This window comes from Tilletiopsis washingtonensis (genome assembly GCF_003144115.1).
Source record: "Tilletiopsis washingtonensis strain MCA 4186 unplaced genomic scaffold FA09scaffold_21, whole genome shotgun sequence".
NCBI classification, from domain to species: Eukaryota; Fungi; Basidiomycota; class Exobasidiomycetes; order Entylomatales; genus Tilletiopsis; species Tilletiopsis washingtonensis.
The window spans coordinates 422,501-437,357 of record NW_020312018.1 but is presented as its reverse complement, the minus strand read 5'-3'; the positions used below and the strand labels follow the sequence as shown (position 1 = coordinate 437,357).

General features: G+C 69.0%; 4 protein-coding genes across 4 annotated transcripts; 2 read left to right on the top strand and 2 right to left on the bottom strand.

The window, feature by feature from the left end:
* Nucleotides 1–39: 39 nt before the first annotated feature.
* Nucleotides 40–3,065, bottom strand: FA09DRAFT_341025 (hypothetical protein; the record flags this gene model as incomplete). Its single annotated transcript, XM_025744389.1, has 5 exons — nucleotides 40–1,222; nucleotides 1,273–1,577; nucleotides 2,022–2,276; nucleotides 2,328–2,554; nucleotides 2,609–3,065. 5 exons carry the CDS (start codon nucleotides 3,063–3,065, stop codon nucleotides 40–42), a joined length of 2,427 nt encoding a protein of 808 aa, XP_025595992.1.
* Nucleotides 3,066–3,453: 388 nt separating this feature from the next.
* On the top strand, nucleotides 3,454–4,841 carry FA09DRAFT_137909 (hypothetical protein). The gene has a single exon (XM_025739113.1). It carries the CDS (start codon nucleotides 3,563–3,565, stop codon nucleotides 4,514–4,516), a length of 954 nt encoding a protein of 317 aa, XP_025595991.1. The 5' UTR covers nucleotides 3,454–3,562; the 3' UTR covers nucleotides 4,517–4,841.
* Nucleotides 4,842–5,031: 190 nt separating this feature from the next.
* On the bottom strand, nucleotides 5,032–6,361 carry FA09DRAFT_332025 (ATP12-domain-containing protein). The gene is made up of 4 exons (XM_025743283.1): nucleotides 5,920–6,361; nucleotides 5,765–5,865; nucleotides 5,344–5,696; nucleotides 5,032–5,288 (listed from the first exon to the last, which is right to left on the bottom strand). Exons 1-4 carry the CDS (start codon nucleotides 6,352–6,354, stop codon nucleotides 5,167–5,169), a joined length of 1,011 nt encoding a protein of 336 aa, XP_025595990.1. The 5' UTR covers nucleotides 6,355–6,361; the 3' UTR covers nucleotides 5,032–5,166.
* A 263-nt stretch (nucleotides 6,362–6,624) lies between these two features.
* FA09DRAFT_341022 (hypothetical protein) lies at nucleotides 6,625–13,190 on the top strand (the record flags this gene model as incomplete). Its single annotated transcript, XM_025744388.1, has 6 exons — nucleotides 6,625–6,772; nucleotides 6,825–7,061; nucleotides 7,148–7,300; nucleotides 7,360–12,915; nucleotides 12,973–13,114; nucleotides 13,172–13,190. 6 exons carry the CDS (start codon nucleotides 6,625–6,627, stop codon nucleotides 13,188–13,190), a joined length of 6,255 nt encoding a protein of 2,084 aa, XP_025595989.1.
* Between the last annotated feature and the right edge of the window lie 1,667 nt (nucleotides 13,191–14,857).

Here is a 14,857-nt window from a genome sequence, read left to right as displayed (position 1 = left end):
GGCGCTGCACGCTGCAGCCGACGTCACCTGCGCCTGTTCCTAGCCTTGGAGCTGCGCCTCAGCCTGCTCCTCCTCGGCGCTGAAGTCCCAGTAGCCCACCGTCGGCGCCTGGAGTGAGCCGCACAGCGTCGCCAAAGTGCCCTTGCCCTGGCCCGCTGCGAGCTGCAGCGGTGTCGCGAGCGGGGCGTCGAGCATGAAGCTCTTGGACGCGCGCCATCCTGCGGCGCCGTCGGGAAGCAGCAGCAGAATCTCGCGGGGTTCGTCTGAGCCTGGCGGTGAGCACAGCAGCAGAAGCAGGCGGCCGTAGAAGGTGCCATCGTGCACCTGCCGCAGCGAGCCATCCGGCGCCGTGGCGGCCCAGACTACGGCGTCGCCGGCCGTCGTCGGCGGGCTGCAGATGCTCGCGCAGCCCGACTCGCGGTCGTGGATGAGGGTGACGAAGAGGCGACCTTCGACTTGAGACGGCGGCGCAAGAAGCACGCGGGTGGGCAGTGCAGGCGGGGCAAACGCCGTGTCGATGCTGCTCCACAGCGTGCGAGCCGGCATGCTCAGGCCTGTCGGCAGCCAGAAGGTCGTGCGAGACGTGAGCTTCGCCAGCGGCATGACGGCTCCGAGAGATGCATCGAAGAGACGCGCGCTCGAAGCCAGCACCGTCTGGCACAGCGTGTCCAGACACGGAAAGACGCCAGTCCGTGTCGTCTTTGAGCTGCCTGCGGCGCCGCCCATGAACAGCGCGCTCTTCGCCTTGAAGACCTCGTTGACCTCGTCGGCGTCCGGGAAGTGCACCACCTCGGGCAGCGGCATGGCGAGCCGCGCCCTCGTCTTTGCCATCGTCTCCTGCAGCGACGGCCGCACTGGAGGCTTGCGCAGTCCGGCCGTATTTTCACCAGACTGCCCGTCCGGACTGAGCCCAAGGACGAGGGCATCGATGTCTGTGCTCGCAAAGCCTCGCCTGACCAGCTCCAGCACGGTCAACGTGTCCCACCGCTGGCCGCCTCCGTCGGCAGAAGTCGAGGGCGCCTCGCCGCGTGCTTCTAATCGTTGCCGGTCTTGCCGCTCGCGCTCGAGGAGCCAGAACTCGAAGAACTCCTCGAACGCCAAGCTCTCGAGCTCGCACAGCTCTTGCAGGCTCCGTGCGTGAAGCAAGAAGCCTTGCACCATCGAGAGCATCTCCTCGATCTTGTCCTCTTGATCGCGCAGCAGCGTGCCGTATCGCTCAGGCCTACTCTGGGCGTCAGTGGAGGAATGTCTTGCAATGCGCATGCTGCTCACCATCGTGCGCAGCCGAGCAGCTCAGTAAGCACCACCACAAGCCGCTCGGCCGCCTGCGTCAGATCGCGGCCCGCAGCCTCAGCACACCGGTCGAGCGAGCGCAGCATCTCGTCTCGCATCTTCTCCAGCACGCCGAGCGTCAGGCCTTCGTTGCCGGCGAAGAGGCTCTCGAGCGCGTGGCGCACGTTGCCCATCACAACCGCCACGCAGATCTCGGCGCGGGCGTTTGTAGCGTACTGCTCGCTTGCTGTCTGGAGGTGGTCGTTCCACGTGCGAACGTGCGCCTGATGCACGGCGTACGTCGTCTTGAGGTGTGCCAAATGGGTGAGCGTGTGGAGCAGGAGCGCTCGTAGATGCGAGCCGAGCTGGGAAAGATGCTGGACCGCGGAGAGCTGCTTGTCGGGCTGCGACGGGCCGGCAGAGCACTCGCCTGGCTCCGCCAAGCCGAAGGGCAAGGCGAGAGTGCAGTGGTTCATTGCTGCGCCTTCTGAGGCGTCATCCGTCAGGTTCCCGAAGGCAACTGATGCCGTGCAGAGGTCCGAGCTGAGACTCGCGGCAACGATAGCTCGAAGCCCTGAGCTGCCGTCGTCTCGCGGGACAAGCTCGTCCAGGTCGCAGCTGCCCAGGTGCGCTGCGCCTTCCAGCAGCACGTGAAGCCTCGGTCCGTCCCAGGCGACTAGCATAGAGCACGGCTCGGCCCTTTGGATGCCAGCGCTACGCGTACGCGCAACGCCTGCCTCATCGCGCACGCTGTGAGGCTTCGTTGGCGCACTGATGCGCGGCAGACGCGGCAGCCTGGCGAGTGCCGGTCCGACGCCGCGTGGGTCGTTGAGCGCTGCGTTCGCCGGCAGGGCCGAGGCAGCTGTGGAGGTTGTGCGACCGCGCAGTGCCGCGACCTGATGCGGCATGAGCTTGGCAGAGCTGGACGGCAGAGCGCTCGGATCCACTGGCTCGGTCAATGGCGGCAGGGACGCGAGAATCTCATCGCAAGCAGCCGGCGGCGACTATGGCCCTGAGTCAGCAGGTGCACGCTGTATCAGCGCTCTGGCACTCACTTGACGGCTTCCACTGCACCATAGCAGACCTCCACCGCCTAGCCCACTATGCCCGGCCTCGCGAGGGGCCGGCTCCGTTGCCGAGTGAAGCTCAAAGAGAGCCTGGCGCGCGCCTGTGGCCAGCAGATGCGTGGACACAAAGGTGCGCGCTTGACGATGCGGTGCTTGGGCAGCCGCGGCGCCCGTCGGCATCAGCAGCAGGGTGAGCAGTAGCGACACCGTTTGCGCTGGAGACAAGAATGTGAGCTTGCAGAGTCGCGTGTATGCCAGGCCGAACTCACCATCTGGTGCCCATGCTACATCCTTGACGATGCACAGCTCATCTCCCTCGCCCGTCCAGACATTTTCGACGAGCAGCGGCACCTTCCAGACCTGCTCGGCGACCTCGCCCGTGCGCCACAGCTCGGCGCTGAGCTCGGCGCGCCGCACGCCCGCCTTTGGCTGGCCCGCCGCAGCACCGGCGGCGGCGGCGGACTGGCCGGCACGCCGTGCCGCCTGCATGGCCAGCATGCGAGCGCGCATGGCAGCGGCGCCTGTCAGGGGCGCGACGGGCGCCGGCGGCGCGGTGGAGAGGAGCAGCACGACGTCCATGCTCGGCGCCACGGCGCGCGGTGGCAGGTGGAAGGTGGTGCGGCTGCTGCTGGGCACGGCGGATGCGCCGGCCGCGCCGGCCTTGCTGCCGCCGGCTGGGCCCGCGCCGCCGGGTGTGAAGTGCGAGAGCGGCGGGAGCGTGCTCATGGCCAGGTGCGGATGAGGTTGCGGCTGGGAAGATGCGGCAAGAGACGCAGATGCCGCGCGCGGTGAGGCGCGTCGCGCCGCGAGAGCAACAGCCGGCCCGCCAGATCTCGGGACTCGGGCATCGCGCATCCGCACCACCGACCCCTCCTCGAGGTCTGTTGCGACTCAGACTGTCCGGCCCGCGCTGCGCTTCCTGTGACTGAGCAGATGGTCTAGATATCTGCAGCAGAGTCTTCTGATTCACAATGACAGCACAGGATCAGCGACTAGAACGAACGGCGTGCCGGCGGCCAGAAAGAGAAGCCGTGGCCATCTGCAAAGTCATCGCGGTGGCCTAACTCCATCGCAGGTTGATCCTTCCATGCTTTGCTTCGACCAGCGTGCACAAGCCCGAACTCGCAAGAGACCGGCGTCTGCAAGCCGAGGGCATCTATCTCACCTGCACCGGCTGCAGAGCAGCCGGGTCGAAGGCGCTGCGGAGGAGAGCGGATGGAGAAATGCCCGCGTGGCCTGTGCGTGCTGCGCCCTCGGGGCGCTCCCGCGCTAGTGCCGCGGCATCTCGCGCAAGACGCCGGCCGCCGAGGTGCCAAGGCGGGGCGACCTTGTGGGCGCGCGTGGGGCACAAGCGCCGGCGCAGCCACACCAGCACCATCACCTCGTGGTGCCGGCGATATCGCACCGACGGCATGCTTCACAGCCAGCCGCAGACCCACACGGCGCCAAGGGCGGCAGAATGCCCGCAGACGACCCTGTGTGCGGCGAGCGGCACTCATAAAGCCTGCACGCATCCGCACCCACCCCATCTTCCCGCCCACAACCACCTCACAATGTCTGCCTTCTCTTCAGCACCACCGCCTTACGACGCCGCCCACGGGGCGCTCCCGCAAGCCCAGGCCGATACGATGCCGTCTGGCAGCAAGAGCTGGACGCAGCTCGTGCGCGGCACGCACGACGAGCTCTACGCCGCCTGGGACAGCGGCATGCTCGGCGCCGATGCGCCGCAGCACGTGCGCGGCCGCAGTCTGGCGCTGCGCACCGACGGCAACCAGTTCCACTGGAGCGAGTGGCTGCAGTCCATCACCTGGCACGAGCGCGCCTTCGGGCCCGCACAGTCCGTCATGACGTTCGCCACGCGCATGTTCCGCAGCGACAGCTTCGAGATGCAGGCCGCCGGCAGCAGCCGCACGCTCGCCTCGTGGAAGGAGCGCACCGGCGCACTGACGATCGGCAAGCAAAAGCTCACCGTGCAGGCCGACGAGGGCCTGCAGAGCGCAGCCGTCCAGCTTGACGGCCGCGCCTGCAGGTGGGAGTGCGTCGGCGAGCTGGTGAGTTGCCGTGCAGGTGCCGCAGCCAGGCAGTGCGCTGACGGCATCTCCCAGCGCACCGTCGATGGCCACCGCTGGGACAAGTGCACGTACGGCCTCTACGACACCCAGTCGCGAGAGCTGTGAGTGCTGCACTTCAATGCTTGTCCGAGCGCCCCGCTGAGTGCCGCTTCACAGCCTCGCCTCCTTCCGCTGGATCACCGGCGCGCCGCGGTACGCGGTCGACATGACGCTGTACATGTGGGACGCCAACATCGACGAGCACGCTGTCCTCTCCTCCTTCACTGTGTGAGCAGCCTGTCGCGCCGTTCGCCGCGTCTCGTGCTGACGCAGCCGCGCAGCCTCCTGTACAAGCAGTGGTGCCGCATGACGGCCGAGTGGAACAACCTCACGACGCAAGGGCAGCTCGCCGTCTACGAGAGCATCGTCGAGGACGAGTCGACGCGCCACACGGTGCGTGTGCTGCAGCGATCCGCACTGTCCCACATGCTCACCGCTTCTCTCTGCAGTACGGCTTTGTCTCGCGCGAGAAGGCGGCCGAGCTGCGCGAGCGAGCTGCGGAGATTGTAGCGCAGAACCGCAAGAACAACGTCAACTCGGGCATCATGAGCACTCTGAGCGCCAACGCCGGCGTGGTTGCCGTGTCCATCTAAGCGCAACACGCTACGCTGCACACACGTCATGCACGAGCCTCTTGCCACTATCCCCACTTGCAGCTATACCTTGAATGCACATCTCATGACCTCGGCTCTGCTGCGTGCGTCCTGAGGACTGCTCTATTGCGTTGCTTGTCCGCTCAGCACCTCGTCAGCCACCTCTGCGCTGTCGCGCACCAGGCCGAGCACGCAGCCGCCCAGCCGAGCGCGCAGGTCCTCGTGGTCCACGTCGTGCGTGTCGTCTGGCAGTGTCGTGCTCAGCATGGGTCCAATGCGGCAATTGCGCGGCACACTCACCAACCATGCCCCACTTCTCTGTCTGGCTCTTGACCTCCACCTCGGCTGCCTGACTGGCCTCCTCGACGCCCCACTGCTCGCCGTCCGACGTGCGGTTGGCCTCGACGAGGCGCAGCGCAATGACGAAGCTCTTCGTCGCCATCACAGCGCGTTCAAAGGCTGCCAGCTCCCATGCATCGTACGAGTCGATGTGCCGGCGCAGCGGCGCCACGGCATCGTCGGCCTGCGACGCGCCCAGCAGCCCGGTGATCGGCACAATTGTGCTCCCAAATCGCTCCTTCACCCAGGCGAGAAGCGGGTCCCAGTGCTCATGCTGCAGCTGAACGAGGATCGGAGGGTGGTCCTCCTGGAAGCTGAGCAGCCGCGCGCGAATGAGCACGGGCGCGAGGTCCAGCACACAGGCGATGCATAGCACACTCACCAGACCGTGTCCGTGCGCAGATACCGCACAAGATCGTCGCACACGGCGGAGCGCTGCTCCGGTGTGGCAAGACCGTCCAGAGCCCGGGCAGCCAGCGAGGTCTGGAGCAGCAGCCGATCAGCTGCCGAGCAGGGCGATTCACGCATGGCGCTCACCATCGGCAGAGTCCAACTCTTCATCACCTTCTCCTGCTCGCTCCACTCGCGCGCCACGAGCGAGGCGAGCAGGACACGCTCGCGCGGGATGCGCAGCACGGTGCCCTCGGGCGTGCGCAGCGGGCGGCCGTCGAGCTCGACGACGAGCGTCGAGGCCGTCTCGGCACTGGCCCCCGGCAGCGGCGCCGATGCGAGCGCCACCGACTTCCAGAAGCGCCGGCGGGTCAGGTCGGCGCGCGCCGTCGACGACTCGAGCGGCGAGGCGGGCGCCGGTGGCACCTTTGCCTTGGCCGCCTCGCGCCGCACGGCCGAGGCGTGCTGGCTGCGCGCCAGCTGCGGCGTGGCGGCGGCGCGCGGTGCGGCGCTGACTGCCAGCCGCAGTGCGCATGTCTGCAGCCGAGGCCACAGGAGCGGAGAGAGGCGCGCCAGGGGCATGGTGAGATGGGGGAGTGGAGGAAGGAGCGGTTGCTTCTCGCCGCTCCCACGGCTGCTAGGCACAGGCACGGCACGTGCGGCCAGGGCCCAGCACGGCGGGGGCGCGACTCTCGCGCCGCTGCCTTGTCGCTCTCGAGCGTGCATCGCCAGCCAGCGACGCGTCCGAGCTTCTCGCGGCGGCGCACGGCACATCTCAGCTCGCCGCTCCACACTCCCATCTCCCGCGCCGCACCCCTCTCCCAGCTCCCTCTCCCCACCTCGGTGCGCCGCATGTTCGGCGCGAATACCGGCGGCTTCGGCGGCTTTGGCCAGGCGGGCCAGCAGCAGCAGCAGCAGCCCGGTGCCGCGCAGCCGGGCCAGCAGGCGGGCGGCCTCTTCGGCGCACAGCCGCAGCAGCCGCAGCAGGGCGCCTTTGGTGGTGAGTACGCCGCGCTTCAGCACGACGAGCGCCCACTCACGCACGGTACCAGGCTTTGGTGCGCAGCCGCAGGCGTTCGGCGCCCAGCAGCCAGCAGCCGGCGGCGGTCTCTTTGGCGCACAGCCGGCGCAGGCACCCGCAACAGGCGGCTTTACCTTCGGGCAGCCGCAGAATGCGCAGCAGCCACAGACCGGCGGCTTCGGCCAGCCGGCGCAGGCGCAGCAGCAGCAGCGTCCGGCCTTCGGCGGCTTCGGCGGCTCGCAGCAGACGAGCACGTTCGGCGGCTTCGGTGAGTGTCCCGCGCACCGCAGGCGTCCGGCGGCCTTTGCACGTTTTGCGCCGCCTGGAGCTTGTCTGACACACGGCACATCGCAGGAGCTCAGCCCGCAGCGACAACGACCTTCGGCGCACCTACAGCTGGCGGCTTCGGCGCGAAGCCGGCCACCGGCGGCCTCTTCGGACAGCCCGCACAGCCCGCTGCACAGACCGGCTTCGGCGCGCAGCCGCAGACCGGCGGGCTCTTTGGCGGTGAGCCAGCCGGGCCACAGCCGCTTGCCTGCGTATGCTCACCTTCTCTTCCCTGTCAGCGCCTGCGGCCGCCGCCATGCCCACCGCAGGCACCTCCAACCCGCCTTACCAGCTGTTCATCAACTCTGAGCCCGACGCAAACGGTCAAAACAAGCACGACTACGCATATCAGTGCATCACCATGATGCCCGCCTACCGACAGGCATCGCTGGAGGAGCTGCGCCTGCAGGACTACCAGCAGGGGCGCAAGTCGGGCACCGGCGGGCCGCCCGCAGCTGCGTCGGGCTTCGGCGCTCAGCAGCAGCCGGCCTTCGGCCAGCCTCAGCAGCAGCAGGGCGGCTTGTTCGGGCAGCAGCCGCAGCAGCAGCAGACAGGTCTGTTCGGCGCGCAGCCCCAGCAGCAGCAGACCGGCGGGCTCTTCGGCCAGCCGGCGCAGCAGCCCGCTGCTGGAGGTCTGTTTGGACAGCAGAACACCACGACAGGCGGCGGTCTGTTCGGAGCACCGCAACAGCAGCAGCAGCAGCCGACAGGAGGCCTCTTTGGCCAGCAGCAACAGCAGCAGCCCGCCAGTACGGGCTTCACCTTTGGCGGCGCATCAGCTGCACCCGCTGCGCCGGCTGCGGGTGCTACCGGCGGCTTCACCTTTGGCCAGACGCCTGCCGCCAAGCCGGCGACGGGCGGGCTCTTCGGCAGCACAGCCGGTGCGTTCGGCGCTGCTCCGGCAGCCTCGACCAGCGGCTTCGGCGGCTTTGGATCGACGCTGGGCCAGCAGCAGCCGCAACAGCAGCAGCAGCCTGCCCAGACCGGCTTTGGCGGCACCTCGGGCGGCTTCACGTTTGGCGGCGCCCCGGCTGCATCTGCTGCGCCTAAGCCCGGAGGTCTCTTTGGCAGCGCACCGCAGACCTCGTCTGCCCCGTCCTTCGGTGGCTTTGGCGCCGCCTCGAGCGCGCCAGGGGCAGCTGCAGCCAAGCCGGCCTTCAGCTTCGGCGGCACAAGTGGAGCGACCGCCGGCGGTGCTGCGGCGCCTGCCACGGGCGGCCTGTTCGGCAACTCCCAGCCGGTCGCGACCGCTCAGCCGGGAGGTCTCTTCGGTGGTCTCGGCGGCGGCTTCGGACAGCCGCAGGGACAGCAGCAACAGGGTCAGCAGCAGCAGCAGCAGCCCGCATCGGGCTTCGGCGGGGGTCTCTTCGGCGCCAAGCCAGCGACCGGCGGCCTCTTCGGTGCTCCGGCTGGCCAGCAACAGCAGCAGCAGCCTGCTGCCGGCGGCGGCCTCTTCGGCGGTGGCGGAGGACTCTTCGGCAACACAGCAGCGAAGCCGGCCGCGCCCGGCGGAGGTCTCGGCGGCTCGACCGCCTTCCCGAGCTCAGGACTCTTCGGCGGTAGCAGCAGCGGCGGCGCCCTGTTTGGCGGCGGTGCGCAGAATCAGGGCGCGTCCACCGGCGGTCTCTTTGGACAGAGCCAGAACAACCAGGCGGCACCCGGCGGCGGCCTCTTCGGCGCGTCCACGCTCGGCGGCCAGCAGAACCAGCAACAGCAGGGTCAGCAGGCCCAGCAGCCCAACTTCCAGGCCAGCCTCAACCAGGACCCGTACGGCACCGACGCGCTCTTCGCGAACGGCGCCCAGGGCGGTGCTGGTGGCGCCGCGAGCCAGCCGCCGCTGCCTTTCAACGTCTCCGCCAGCGCCAGCAAGCGTGCGCCACCTCTCGTCGCGCCCTTCCGCAACTCGCCGCGCAACGCCGCGAAGATCACGCGCCTGCGAGGCAGCACGCCTGGCGGCGCGATGGGCTTCTCGACGCGCGATGGCACGCCTGGACGCGAGGGCACGCCCGGCGCGAACCTCTTCGGCAGCAGTCTCGCCCGCCACGGCTCGCCGGCGACGGGAGGCGCAAGCCTCTTCCGCGGCCTCAGCGACGAGCAGGTCTACGGCAACGGTGGCGCGCGTGGCGAGTCGCTTCCGCCGCAGGCCTTCGTCTCACGCCCGAGCGTGAAGCGGCTGGTGCTTGACGACTCGCCGGCAGCCGGGTCTGCTGGCGCGAGCAACAGCTTCTCGCGCTCCATCTTCGGCGCCTCCTCGCGTGCCGGCAGCGTGGCGCCTCGCGCGGGCAGCGTCATTGCGCGCGATTCGTCGCCTTTCAGCAGCAACCTGCGCGGCGGCACCGCGCCTGCCGTGCAGCGCGTCGCCTTCTCGCCTGCTCTGGAGACCGGCTCGTCCGCTCGGCGAGGCCTGCCTGTGCGCGCCAACGAGCCCACGACGCCGAACGAGGGAGACGCCTCCTTCGCCAGCTCGGTGTTCAACCGCAACGACACGCCCAGCCGCCCGGTCGGGAGCCGCGGCGCGCGCGAGGACCCCGACTCGTCTCTGCCCAGCCTCTCCGCCAACAAGCCGGCGCAGCAGGCTCCGCCGGCGAACGACAACCTGCCTCTCGACTACTACACCTCGCCGCCGCTGCGCGAGCTCGACACGTGGGGCGCGGCGGAGCTCAGTGCTGTGCCGTACTTCGTCGTCGGCCGCAAGGGCTACGGCTCCGTGCGCTTCGTGCAGGCCGTCGACCTGACGTCTGTCGGTGACCTGCGCGACGTGCCCGGCGGCATCGTGCAGATCCGCTCCAAGGAGTGCTTCGTCTACCCCGACGAGGACGACTGCTATGACCCCGAGACTGGCGAGCTGCTCGACGGCGTGCGGCCTGGCTTTGACCCCTCCACGGTCGTCAAGGCGCCGCAGGGCTCTGGTCTCAACGTGCCTGCCGTCGTGTCGCTCGAGAAGTGCTGGCCGACTGACCGCGCCACGCGTCAGCCGCTTAAGGACGCAGACCACCCCCGCGTCAAGCAGCACATCACCAAGCTGCAGCGCAAGGAGGAGACGAAGTTCGAGGAGTACGAGGCGCAGAGCGGCACGTGGCGCTTCCGCGTCGAGCACTTCTCGCGCTACGGCCTGGACGACAGCGACGAGGAGGACGGCGCCAATGCTGCGGCAGCCAAGGCTGCTGCGGCTGGGCCCTCGAGCTCGACGCCTGCGCGGAAAAGTGCGCGGCCCGCTGCGTCCGCGGCAAAAGAAACGCCGAACTCCCGCAAGGGCGGCGCACCGCCCAGCCGCGCGCTCGGCGACGCGGACGACGAGGAACCCGACGATGGGATGGACGCAGACGACACGCAGTCCAGCAGCAGTTCGATGCGCGCCAGCGAGCTGACGAGCCCGCCCCATTTTAGTGGCGCCCGCGTGTGGGAAGCGCGGGCGGAAACCCCACGCCTCAGCTCGGCCGCTGCACAGCACCAGGCTGAAGGCTCACCTGCGCCGTCGTGGTCCTCTGCAGCAGCAGGCCGGACGGCGGACTCGCGTCGCGTGCAGGTCATGCAAGCGAGCTTCTTCGGCCAGACGCCGAAGCAGGCTTCGCCAGCGCCTGCCCAGCCGGCCGCACCGGCCAGCAGTACGACGCGCAAGCATCCGCGCACCAGCGTGCCGGGTGCTGCCGCGCCGCTGAGCGGGCGCTCGACGTTCTCGAGCCCTGCACCGGCGGCTCGTGTGCCGGCAGTCATTCCTGCCACCGAACTGCCGGTCGCCACCAGCTCGGCCCCGCGCAAGTTCATCCGCACCGACCCTGCCCGCTCGGCAGTTGCAGGCTCGGAGCACCTCACCGTCGATGCCGGCCTGGCCAGGGGCCGCAGCTTCCGCGTCGGCTGGGGCCCAGACGGCACAATTGCGCACATCGGCAAGCTCGTCACTGGCCCCGCCGCAGCGAGCAAGTCCACGCCCGCCACCTCGAGCGAAGCTGAGGAGAGCCCGTCGTCTTCGACAGTCCGGCTCGAGAAGGTCCGCTTCTTCAAGGTCGGCGGCAGCGAGGTGGCAGACATGGAGCGTTTGCTGCGGCTGCAGCTCGACCACTCGGAGATCGAGGCAGAAGACGACGCTGACGATGCGTTCGACGACGACTCGCAGGCCGCGATCTTCAACAGAGGCTGTCCGGCTGCATACATCCGCCCCGAGACGCGCTTCCGCGACTTTGCTGCCTCTTTCGACAGCAACGATCGCAGCCATGAGGCAGTGCTCTGGCGCATGGGCGTAGCCCTCTTCGACGAGATCGACTTGCGCCTGCCAGCAGAGGCGTCACGAGAGCTGCAGCACAAGGCCATGGCGATTCGCCGCAAGGCTGCGCTCTCTGCCTGCCTTGCGCACGCCGTCGCGTCGACCGTCGAGGCCGAGTCGCGAGGGCACGTCGCTGCAAGCCGTGACGCCGCTCTCGTCTTCACGTTCCTCACCGGCAATCAGCTGGAGCGCGCATGCGGGGCCGCCATCGAGGCGGGCGACGTGCGCCTCGCAACGCTAGTGGCGCAGGCTGGCAGCGGCGACGATGAGGCACGCGCCGATGTTAGCGACCAGCTGGCAACATGGCGGCGCGAGGCTGTCGATGCGCACATCTCGAAGGACCACCGCCGCGTCTACGAGCTGCTCGCTGGCAACGTCACCCTGTCGGAAGGCACCGCGGCGCGCTCGGTGCGCGACCCCATCGACCAGGTGGAGGACCTGCAGATCGCTGCGGGCCTGGACTGGAAGCGCGCGTTCGGTCTGCACCTGTGGTACGACACTGCGCACGATGCAACCCTGACGAGCGCCGTCGAGCGCTATGAGGCAGCCGTCGGCGGACGCGGCGCCACCGCGCCTCCGCTGCCGCCGTACCGGGAGAGCTCAGCCCTCGGCTCGCAGCGCATGCGCCAACTCGTCCAGGCCAACACATACGAGCGCGATGGCATCTTCCAGCTCATCAAGCTCTTTGCCTTCCCGGCGCACGACCTGGAGAGCGCTCTTACGCCGTCTGGCTTCGGCCCCGCACTGGCCGATCTGCGCCTGCCCTGGCACCTGTATCAGCTCCTCTCGCGTGCGCTGCGCCACCGCGACTTTGGCGACCGGCTCGATCTCGGCGTCGAGTCCGGCGTCGAGCTGCAGGCAGCCGGCTTCGAGGGCAATAGCGCTCGTGCCGACGGCCTCACGTCGGGCTATGCGCAGCAGCTCGAGCTGCAGGGCCAGTGGCTCTGGGCCGCCTTCGTGCTGCTGCACCTCGAGCTGCCGCAGAGCCGCGAGGCGGCCCTCAAGGCACTGCTGGCGCGCAACGTCAGCAAGCTGGGCGACGACGCCGACCCAGCCTCGGAGCAGTTCCTCACCGAGCGCCTGCGCATTCCGCGCGCGTGGATCTTTGAGGCGCGCGCCCACGAGGCGCGCAGCCGCGACGACCGCTTCGAGGAGTACGAGCTGCTGATCTTTGCCGGCCAGCTCACGGAGGCGCACGCCATTGCCGTGCGCCACCTGGCGCCCGAGGCGATCATCCGCGGCGACCTCGACGTGCTGCTCACGCTCTTTGCGCCGTTCCACGAGGCGAACCTGCCAGGCGGCCTCGACGACATGGCCGGCTGGAAGCAGGGCGGCCGCGTGTACGTCGACTATGTGGCGTGCGTCAAGCACCTGCCCTACCTGCTCGCGCATCGCGAGGGCAACGGCCTGGACGCTGCCGACGAGGACAAGCTTGCGCGTCTTGCGCCGCGAGTCGCCGAGCTGCTCGAGCTCGTGCCCGGCCTCTTCCAGGACGCAAAGACGAGCCTCACGCAGACGGTCGCGCGCAGCGACAGTGAGTACGGCGACCTGCGGCGCGGCTCTGCGCTCGAGACTGACCCAGCCTCCGCAGTGCTCGCTGCACTGCACAACCTGGCGCGCGCCCTGTCGGTGCGCAGCCTGGCGCCCGAGCCGAGCGGCGCCTGGGATGCGTCGGCGCCGCCGGAGGTCGAAGCGCTGCAGAACGCCGCCAACGACTACTGCGCGCTGCTGATGTGAGTCCTCTCGCGGCTAGAAGACGAGGCATGCCGTGCTGACCACCCTCTGCTCAGTGGCGCGACGGCGGCGTGAGACGGGCGAACCCGACGGCGATGCTGCTTTCTTCTGTATTGAATCGGCTGCAATCTGACATGGCACAGAGACTGGTGGACCGACGTTGGCGTGGCCGAGGCGGCGAGTCGCCGATGGGCCCTTGGCGCACGATGGGTGTGGCAGCGCCACGCACGCTAGGCGGCGCACGCACCCAGCGAGCGTGGGAACCTGTCCTGCGCATGCCGCAGGGCACCTGGCTGACCTCACCTCGACGCTTGGGTCAGCGCCTCCGTGCTCCCGACCTCCAGCACAGCCCGGCTTTCGCAGCCCCAGCCTCAGCCTCTCTCTCTCTGCTGCTCCTCATCATCCCTTGCTGGGCTCGCTCTCCTCTGCCAGCCACTGCCGCCGTGCAGCACGCACTGCGCGCGCACCTCCTCGCCACGCCACACAGGCCGCGCAGCACGCCGCCTCCGCACGCACCGCACCTCACTCCTCGCCCGATTCTCCTCTCGCAGCGAGTCGAGCTTTGGGCAGCTCCTCGACGCTCGTTGCCACAGCAAGTGTGCCAGCGCAGCACACCGTGTGAACACGCGCCACGGCAGCACCCGATCTGCGGCAGCCCACGAGGCCCAGCTCGCGCTTGCAGCCGCCTTCTCCGCCGCTCCGCTCTCGGTCGGATCAACCGGCGTGGCGCGCTTTGCGCTGCTGCTCCGCGCCGCGAAACGCGCCGAGGCGCACCGCTGCAGCGTGCACAGGCGCATCTGCACCAGCGATCACATCTTCTCAAGCCGCCGCTCACCGCGCGAGATCCCATCTGATAGCTCTCAGAGCCGTCTCTGGTAGCGTGCGTGCCGCCCGGGCCACCCCTGGAGCACACAGCGCCATCACTACCCCTCTCGCACCTCACTCCTACATCCCTCACCGCCACACACCGCCCTCTGCCACCCTCTCGCTCTGTGCGCCACCGAGCGCGACACTCGCCGTCGGCTCCTCTACGCCGCTCGCGATCTAGCTCATCGGCTAGCTGCTGCTCTATTTCGACGCTCGCCGGCTTTCCTACAGCAGCTCCGGGCGGCTTCGGCCGCTGATCGCGCCAAACCCAGCACCACCTAGGCGTGGCAACTCGTCGGCACTCCTGCGCCTCGAGCACCGCGCACGGCGCTCAGGGACGCATCGCGAGCGGCGGGCGTAGATGCAGCGCTACGAGGCGGGCGGAGTCGGTGGCGATGTCCTGGGACAGGCAGAGGTAAGTGACGGCTCGTCGATGTCGGAACACCAGTCGAAGGTTGCGGGGACAGACTGTGGCAAGGGTGGCGCGTGAGCTCAGGTGCCCGCGCAAGAGCGACCGCGCTGCGCTCGGGAGTGATCGTTTTTCAGGTCAGCGCTCGGCCTTTCATCATGAGCCAAGCGCACTGCGCGGTTCGAGGGATCTGCGGCCAGGTGCTTCCTGCATGCCGCTTGCTGCTTCTTGGCTACAGCTGCGGAGGCTGCCTGTGTGGCGCGGGGTCGGCTGCTGTGCCGGACACAGGGCTACGCACTGTTGTGCAAGTAGACCGGTGCCGTGGCCTAGGCGTGCGCATGAGCGCCGCGACTTGCGGTGCCAAGCGCTCGTTGATCATCGTCTGGTGCCTCTCTCGCCGCCGCCGTAGCCGAGCATACCAGCAGCGTCGGGACAGTATAGCTGACTGGAGATCTCCCATGAACAG